Source organism: Daktulosphaira vitifoliae, unplaced genomic scaffold (assembly GCF_025091365.1).
Source record: "Daktulosphaira vitifoliae isolate Bord-2020 unplaced genomic scaffold, ASM2509136v1 Scaffold_2, whole genome shotgun sequence".
NCBI classification, from domain to species: Eukaryota; Metazoa; Arthropoda; class Insecta; order Hemiptera; family Phylloxeridae; genus Daktulosphaira; species Daktulosphaira vitifoliae.
This window is the reverse complement of record NW_026099573.1, coordinates 15,622,416-15,632,149: the sequence shown is the minus strand read 5'-3', so window position 1 is coordinate 15,632,149 and position 9,734 is coordinate 15,622,416. Positions and strand designations below refer to the sequence as shown.

General features: G+C 26.2%; 1 protein-coding gene across 1 annotated transcript; it reads right to left on the bottom strand.

Annotated features, from left to right (window-relative positions):
- Window positions 1-63: 63 nt before the first annotated feature.
- LOC126898008 (carbonic anhydrase 7-like) lies at window positions 64-8,299 on the bottom strand. The gene is made up of 4 exons (XM_050671956.1): window positions 7,788-8,299; window positions 547-688; window positions 373-478; window positions 64-318 (listed from the first exon to the last, which is right to left on the bottom strand). The coding sequence occupies exons 1-4, from the start codon at window positions 7,930-7,932 to the stop codon at window positions 64-66; spliced, it is 648 nt and encodes a 215-aa protein (XP_050527913.1). The 5' UTR covers window positions 7,933-8,299.
- Between the last annotated feature and the right edge of the window lie 1,435 nt (window positions 8,300-9,734).

The window sequence follows — 9,734 nt, the reverse complement described above, 5'->3', positions numbered from 1 at the left end:
AAATTTTTTAAATTATTATTCTTAATAATTCTATAATATAATAAAAATGTTAGTGTATTTGTGTTAATTTTTTAAGAGTTTTAATACTTTACGAACTTGTTTTTCACTGATATGCACTGGTTTTGAAGAAATTAACCACAAAGCTGGATTAGACGGATCATTTTCTTTAGATCCCCAGTACATTAAGTATTTTTGGAAATTATTATCAAATAAATCGCTTAAAGGAAATGAATTAATTTCAACTGATTGACCAGGTTGATTAATTTTTTTAATTTTATTTGTTATAATGTTTAAAGTTTTATTGTCATCGCTAACTAGCTAAACATACAAGAGTTTTAATAAAGCAAAGTTTCCTAATTATAAAATTTATACCATGCACATATAAACAAGCACCAGTAAACCATCTTTGGCTTTCATAGCTTCTTCTGTACTTTTGTAGCATATATTATAAAAAAGAAGATGTATTTCCATTGGAAATCTATATAGTACACAATTTATATTCACAAGACATACCATTTATGTCCAAAAGAGTTAAAATTAATTTACCCTTGTTGCATTATTCTATGTTCACTACCATTGTCATTTTGTGTGCCCCAGTGGAAATGATAACACCATAACTCATATGGACAACGCAATGCAGATCCACTTAATGAAGGTCTAGAGCCTAAGTACTCAACATCTACATTTACTATAAAAAATATAATATATTTGTACAATTATAATTATAATACACTAATTTGTGTTTTTATGTTAAATATATTGGTTTTTAGTCTAATAGTTTTGAAAAAAATTTAGTATAATAAAAATAATGAATATTATCTTTGACTAAATGCTTAAGCCATATACAAGTTTTTATCTAAAGAATACGAAATCTATTTCGTATTCTTTAGTATGATATTTACATTACCTGTGTACCCAGTGTTCTGAACGATAGTGCTAAATGGTTTAACATTACTATTTATCCACTCTAACGGTGGTAAGTTTATTGTAATCAGATCATTAACATCAATATTTAAAGGACTTGAAGAATGTACCCATATACCCATAAAAGGAAGCCTAGGTATTAATTCTGTGTTACCAGTAGTATTAAAGTATTCTGTGCTTTCTAAAAATAATTTTAAATAAAGTAATATAAATACAGACTATTGATTTCTAAAAACAATTTTAAATGATGAATAATACTTATTTCTTCATCGGCATTAACCATAGTGACTATTTTCAATTATTAATTACATAATTAATTTATAATGTTGTCAAATTTTTTATCTTTATAATAATTTTATAAGTTAATCTAAAAAATAATCAATCATACATTTTCGGTGTCATAGTAATATCAGTATTGCTTAACAATGAGGAATAAATAATAATTCAATAACTAAATGTTTTATTTGATATATAAAATGAGTACTTAAAATGCTCATTTTAATAAAATATCAAATATCCATTATTATTTTAGACCTAAACATATTTACATGAGTATTATTAAAGTAGAGATAGGGGTATCCGTGTATAAAATAAGAATTTTTTTTTGAAATTCGACTTCTCACATCCCAAAAATTTTAACAATAACGGTGACACAGTGTGGACATGGCATAGTTGGGACAAGTATAAATGATATCTGACAGCGATTAAAATAACTATCATAAGAAACAATTTAATGCAACTCTGTAGATAGTGTTAAATTTTAAGAAATTGTTAGATTATTCCAAAAGCAAATTAAATTCCTATTTCCTTCATTATTCCTAATTTGCAGTTTTATGATTTATAAGTGTAATATATTAATAAATATCTATTGTAGCTATTTAACGTAGTCAAAAATATATTTATCTAACCCCATTTTTCGCGCTAATTTCAAATCTGCAATTAGATTTTTTCTGTTGCCTCTAATTATTGATATTATTATTAATTAGTTAAAAGCTAGTATTAACATAGGCAAAAAGCTAAAAGTTATTACCATGATTTTTACCTAACTTTCATGTTTGAAATTTACATCACTAAATAGAAAATTTTATGAGAATTAAAAAAATTATATTGTTAAGATTAATATTCAGCCAAGAAATTTTATAATTACTATTAATACTATTTATAGTAAATTTATCAGAGTAGCTCGACATTTTTTGTATATATATATCATAATACATCACTTAAATAGAAATCATAGTAATCATTTCTAAGTAACTTTTATATTTTTATTTAAAAGATTCTAAAATTGAACTTTTATTTTTTAATTTTAATGATTTACATTAACTAAAAAAAACCAATATAAAAGTTGTTAAAATGATCTACTCAATTGAACGTATTATAAAATTTGATTATAATAGTAAAAATTCATCGTTAATTGACTTGTAGTAACACACATAAATAGAGTTAAAAAACCCAGCACAGGGGGGTCGTGGCACAGTGGTGACGTGGCATAGTTGGATCAAGTATAATGATATCTGACAGTGATTAAAATCACTATCAAAAAAAAAACGCTTCGATGCAAATCTTTAGATAGTGTTTAATATAAAAAAATTGGTGGATTATTCCAAAAGCTACATGATCTGCTAGTTCATTATTAATATCTTAATTAAGATAAAGTATGTTGAATGAAATAGGGATTATTAAAAATATTATTTCTCATAAAAGAATAATGTTGATCCATACACTTTTCAATATGTCATAGCATTATAAAGTTAAAAATGTAAAAAATAAAATCGAGAATTTTCATACAATAATAGCATTTGGTAGCCATTTTCACCGTGAAGATAAAATAAAATCCGAAATTTTTTTTTCGCATAATAAAGTAAATGACATTAGCTTTAATTTAAGATATATAAAAGTGTCAGACTTTCCGGAACACTTTCAAAATTTAAATTGAAAAAGTCAATTTTTTGTGAAAAAGTTGTCATTTTAAATCCCCCCCTGTGGGCAGGTAAAGGGTCAGATATAAAAAAAATATACCAAATGATAGGTAAAGACATCATGCATCTACATAAAAAAGAATTATATTGATCCATACATCTTTTAAAAAGTTATAGCATTATAAAGTTAAAAATATAAAAAAGAATTTTTTTACAAAAATCGTATTTTTTTTATTAAGTTTAATGTCTGTTTTCACCATGAAGATAAAATAAAGTCCGAAATTTTTTTTTACCATTATAAAGTATATTACATTAGCTTTAATTTAAGATATATATAAAAGTGTCAGACCTTCCGGAACACTTTCAAAAGTTACGTTGAAAAAGTTCTACTTTCTATATGCATTTTTATGTTTTGAATCCCCCCTGTATTTAGGGAAATGGTCCGATTTAAAAAAACAGTATGTCGAATGAAAGATCTATATAAATACTACTTCTCATAAAAAAATTGTAATGATTCATACATTTTTCAAAAAGTTATAGCATAATAAAGTTAAAAATGGAAAATACAAAATCGAAAATTTTCACACAAAAATAGCATTCAATGTCTGTTTTTACCATGAAGACAAAATAAAGTCCGAATTTTTTTTTTTGCATAATAAAGTAAATTACATTAGCTTTAATTTAAGATATATATAAAAGTGTCAGACCTTCCGGAACACTTTCAAAATTTAAGTTGAAAAAGTTCTACTTTCTATATGCATTTTTATGTTTTGAATCCCCCCTGTATTTAGGGAAATGGTCCGATTTAAAAAAACAGTATGTCGAATGAAAGATCTATATAAATACTACTTCTCATAAAAAAATTGTAATGATTCATACATTTTTCAAAAAGTTATAGCATAATAAAGTTAAAAATGGAAAATACAAAATCGAAAATTTTCACACAAAAATAGCATTCGGTAGCCATTTTCACCATGAAGATAAGATAAAGTCCGAAATTTTTTTTTTTCATGATAAAGCATATTACATTAGCTTTAATTTAAGATATATATAAAAGTGTCAGACCTTCCGGAACATTTTCAAAAGTTAAGTTGAAAAAGTTCTACTTTCTATATGCATTTTTATGTTTTGAATCCCCCCTGTATTTAGGGAAATGGTCCGATTTAAAAAAACAGTATGTCGAATGAAAGATCTATATAAATACTACTTCTCATAAAAAAATTGTAATGATTCATACATTTTTCAAAAAGTTATAGCATAATAAAGTTAAAAATGGAAAATACAAAATCGAAAATTTTCACACAAAAATAGCATTCGGTAGCCATTTTCACCATGAAGATAAGATAAAGTCCGAAATTTTTTTTTTTCATGATAAAGCATATTACATTAGCTTTAATTTAAGATATATATAAAAGTGTCAGACCTTCCGGAACATTTTCAAAATTTAAGTTAAAAAAATTAATTTTTTGTGAAAAAGTTGTCATTTTAAATCCCCCCTTGTGGGCAGGTTAAAGGTTAAATTTATGAAAAAAATATACCAAAATAAGGTAATGATATTATGCATCTACATAAAAAAGAATTATATTGATATGTTCATTTTTGAAAAAGTTATGGTACTTTTAAGTAAAAAAAATTGAAAAAATTTCGAAAATTAGCGATTTTTAAATTTGTAATTTTTTTGGAGGTTTCCCCCATTTACGGGGAACGAGGGAATTTTTTTCAATTTTTAAGGGTAATGTCTTCGACTAGATACGATTTGTGATCTTTTGACGTATCATTAAAAGAAATGGGTTCGGTGAGAGCTGAGAAAAAGTGGTAACAGACACAAAAAAAAAAAAAAGCACATCTTAGTAAAACCAATACCTTCTCAGCTTCGCATCGAAGCTAAAATTAATAAACTACGAATTAAAATTATTTAATTTTGTAGACACTTTTTATCATATCAAACGTAATTTGACAGTCAATAATTTTAAAATATTAGAAATGAATGACTTTTATTGTCTGTATGGAGAACATGAGCTAAATAACTGTTTAATAGATAAATTAGAATTTTTTTCAAATTTTTGAGGAAATATCTTCTAATAGATACAATTAGGTCAAGTGAGAGCTCAGAAAATAAATAACAGTCCCAAAAAAATTATAACACAAAAATTGCTTATTTTTGAATACGGTAGCCATTTTTACCAAGAAGAAAATCTATATTTTGAAATTTTTTTATTTCACATTGAAGTATATTACATACGCTTTAATTTAAGATATATATAAAAGTGTCAGTATTTTCAAAACATTTTTAAAGTTAAGTTCGAAAATTTAATTTTTTATGAAAACTTTTGAGTCCCCCCTGAGGATGTGTGATGGGTCAGATTTAAAAACATATATTTACCAAATAATAGAAAAATACGTAATATATCTATTAAAAAAAAATTGTTTTTATTCATCTATTTTTCATAAAGCTATAGTAGTTTTAAGAAAAAAAAAAAAATGAAAAATATTTCGAAAATTACCGATATTAAAAATTGTAAATTTTAACTGGAGGATTACCTCATTTACAGAGGACGAGGGAAAATTTTCAATTTTTGAAGGTAGTATCTTCGATTAGAAACGATTTATGATCTTTTGACGTATCGTTAAAATTTATCGGTTCGGTGAGTGCCGAGAAAAATTGGTGACAGACATAAAAAAAAAAAATTTAGCATAGTAAAATTAATATTTTCCCTGCTTCTCACCGAAGCTAAAATTGTTGTTCGTTTTAGTTATTATTTATCAGGTATCATAAAATACAAAATTATTCAAATATTCATGTTTTATCTTAGAAACTACTTTATTAGAATCTTTTTTCAAAAAAATCAAATCAATGACAAATCTTCAAAAATAATAAAAAATATATAAATGTTTACATTTTCAATTCACTAAGGTGATAGATCATCATATTATTAAGTAATTTAGGTTGGTACTTTCAATTAATTGTTTAATATTTTTCTATTGATCGAAAGCATCTTAAGTATCACTTTAGGGTTATAATTAACTTCTTCATAAATATTTCTTTTGTATTTTTGAATAAAATACTTGGGTTTCAAATAATTACTCCAATTTTCATGATATTAGAACATATGTTTTACGTATTATAATACGTTTTTTTTAAATTCATTTACGAGTTTTATGAATTTGACAAATGACTTCTGCAAATTCTTTTAAACTTTTCCGAATCTCTTTTGTTTGCCTCACAATTTTTTTTATGTCATATTCAGTTAAACTACAAGCAAGATTGTAGGCTTTTGCCTGTACATCATTATCTTTTGCGTCATCTTGCTCACTTCTCTTTTTACTAAATCTCTTTAGATTTTTTATTGTGTGATCAGCTATACTAGTGGATGAACAATCTTCACTCGATGTAACATTAATGGTAGAGTGTTTATTTAAATATTCCATTTGATTTATTCCACATTTACGACCGCTCATTTCATAGTCGTTCCTTAAAGTAGTATCCATACATTTAACTGCAGACTCATTTAAATGCTGATATTGATGTTCCGTTTGCTGCCGAATATCACTCGTGTTATTTTTTAAATTATCCATCGTTTTTAAAAGTTCATCATTAATTGTCTCCTTATCTTCAATATTGTTATTGGAAGATATATTGTTATGTGAACGAGGCTGAATCTTATCATTGTCATTAATTTTCATATCAAATATTTCGTTTGGATTTATAGTTATATGGGGTCTTTTAACTGCGTCTTGTACATCTATATAATAGTCATGTTTACGACGATCAGATGTGCTAGTTTTATTTTTTTTTCGATGATGAGTTGGTGATTTTGTAACAGTTAGTTCATTATTTGTATTGATATAAGAGTCTTTTATAATAAGTGACATCCACAAACTTACAAATCCATTACCGATTCCACAGTGTAACTTGTGATTTCGGATTGCAATATATTGATCCCAATTACGGCCAATTATCTGAAATTCTTTAAGTTTGATAATAGCTTGACCTACTCTTTGTCTTTCATACATCTCGTTATTAATGATATTAAAACCAACCGGTACTGTAGGTATACGAAAACATTCTACCACTACTACACCATTATCAGTACGAAGATTCTTAACTGTAGTTCTGTCTGTTAACCACACAAATCGTTCGTTAAAATTTACCCGATGTCTCAGCGCAGATAAAATATGTGCTCCATGATGATGATCGCCATCAAAAGTTGCTTCTACTACAGTACTTCCTTCAATTAAATCAAATCCAATACCATGATGAATTCGTATAATTACACTTAATTCATTGGAATATAATTTGTCCATAGTATTATTTTACCATATTATTTAGGTCATTTCAGATATTTAATAAAAAGTTCGCCACAAAATAATTATTATTTTTCAATAATAAAGAAAAAAAGTTACACAAAAAAATTGTTGTTACTATAGAAATTATTTTGAGTGCATTAGTATGTAAATATCAATATTTTAATTTATGTTTATAAATTAATAACATTAAATCATATTACATTATTATATTATAAAGCATAATATAAATTGTATGAACAATCACACAATTAAACTTTGTGCCAAAAACGAATAAACATCTAGTTAATATTTTTATTTTTCCTACATGTTTAAATGCACTAAAATATTCTAGATATCAAGGCCATGTATAGAGTGTCCAGTAAGTAAGGAAACAGGTTTCTATTGTTCTCATTTTTTGTAAAAATTTACCTGTTTCTTTACTTATTGAACTTTTGTATAAATGTCTCAAAATTAAATTGATATTCTTATTAGGTCAAGGTCAAATATATCAGTTAAGGTAGTAAATTGATATTGTAACCGGATTAAAGTTAAATGCATAGTTCATGAAAATTAACACAGTACCGCAGACAGGTGGATTGTATTAGACGTCTAGATATTAATATAACAATAAGTGGTTAGCGTGTAAAAGCTACTTACTCATGACACTGTCGACTGTTAATCGTTGATATTGCGTTGTGTTGCTTTCCAACGTACTAACAAGCAATATCTGTTTCTCAATAGTTCGTGTGCGAATTCGTTGCTTCGATTCCTTATTAGTGTACTGTTCGACTGTTTGTTCCATACCTTGTGCCTATAATAGCGCACTATTCATTTATTGTGAATTAGGACAATATTTGTCGTGATTTTTAGTTGCCCACCATCGAACTCGTTAGTGTTGACGATAACACTATGTTCGTGTTGTCCGGCAGTCGGTGGATAGGACATGTCAGAAGAATCAAAACATCGAGACACGTAGACGACTATGTAAACCAGTTCACCTGTGACTTACACCCACCGTACGGGTCGCCGAATAGTGTCCATTTTTCGTATCTGAATCACCCGTATGCTTATATCCGTCGCGGTTCATTAAATTTTTTATATTATTTTGATAGTATTATCTTTGTGATAAATTAAAATGAACCAATTCAATAGTTTAAACTAAACATAGGTGTTATGATTCATTATTATTTAAACGACTCTAATACCTTGTTAAGCCTTTACTCTAAACTACATAAATATATAAATGAATAAAGATATAAATATTTGTAAACTTTATATATGACATTATGGGTTATTAAATTTAAATACATGGGCTAAAGTCCATAACTACTAACTGTATTGGCTACATCATTTGCCATTTTGTGTATTTATGCTCTATATTACCATATGTGTATTACGTGTTAAAATAAATTAATGTTTAAACTAAGTCAAAGTCAAATATATAAATAAAATAAATAACCTTTACAAATAGATTTAAAATTTCACATTATTCATTTCGTTTTAGCTAAAATAAGCTTATTTATAATTTTATAAATTAATTTTTTAAATTTACATTTAACATTTAAAATGTTACAGGCTAGACATATTATGTACTACTAAATTAATAATTACTTAAATGTATAATGCTAATTGATGACGTTAAAAATGAATATTCTTAATTTTTTTAAATATTTTTCATATCGATACTATGAAAAAGTTAAAATTAAAATTCACAATTTTTATGACAAGGTTAAGATAAATATTAAATACATTTTTTATATTTAAGTCTTATTACTATAATAAATTATATGAAGAATAAGTTATTTTTATCATTAATTTTGAGGAAGAGTTCTAACGTAACAACAGTTAGGCGCTGACGCCCTATCACGCTTATGTAAATTTTTTCTTATTAATAAACCATATATTAATATATTAGTTTAAATTTAGTATCAAATAAAAGATAAAAGATTGGGCTATAAACTCATCGTAAAATCAACCACCAGTTTTGGGGCTGGGGGCCTCTAGGTAAGAATTTTCTTACATTTTAATTAATATATAACATACACAATGCGTAACAATATTACCTCACCAACCACTCCGCTGGCTCATAAATCAGATAAGCCTAAACCGATAACGCCGATCACTATAAAAAACAGAAATTCAATTTCACAAACTTCTAAATCGATAAATAACACATTTACTTTTTCTGATAATGAAAATGAAACCGACTGGTCAACTATAATCTCAAATAGTAAAGATAAAAGGAAAAAAAATTCATCACCCGGCTCATCTCCAAAAGCAAAAAAACCTAACAATAACACAACAAATAATTTACGACAATTCGGTCGTTTTTCTACTTTAAACTCAGATATCCATGATCACAATGACATAGAAACTGAGCAAATAATTGATTCACAAGAACCAAAAATATCAACTCCTCCACCTCTTTTTATAAAATCAGATCTCGATTACAAAGGCTTTTGTGAAGCTATACAAAAAACTATAGGCTCAAATGCATTTAGTTGTAAAAGTACCATTAAAGGATTAAGGCTGCAAACCAATACACCGGATGATTATAGAAAAATTGTACGCTTGTTTAAAGAAAAAAATGTGGACTTTCACACA

Coding starts and splice junctions, on each gene's coding strand:
- LOC126898008 (XM_050671956.1), bottom strand. CDS start 7,932: ATGGAACAAACAGTCGAACAGTACACTAATAAGGAATCGAAGCAACGA. Junction 689..7,787: donor AACAGTCGACAGTGTCATGA/GTAAGTAGCTTT, acceptor TATTTTTTATAG/TAAATGTAGATGTTGAGTAC. Junction 319..372: donor TGCTTGTTTATATGTGCATG/GTATAAATTTTA, acceptor TTGTATGTTTAG/CTAGTTAGCGATGACAATAA.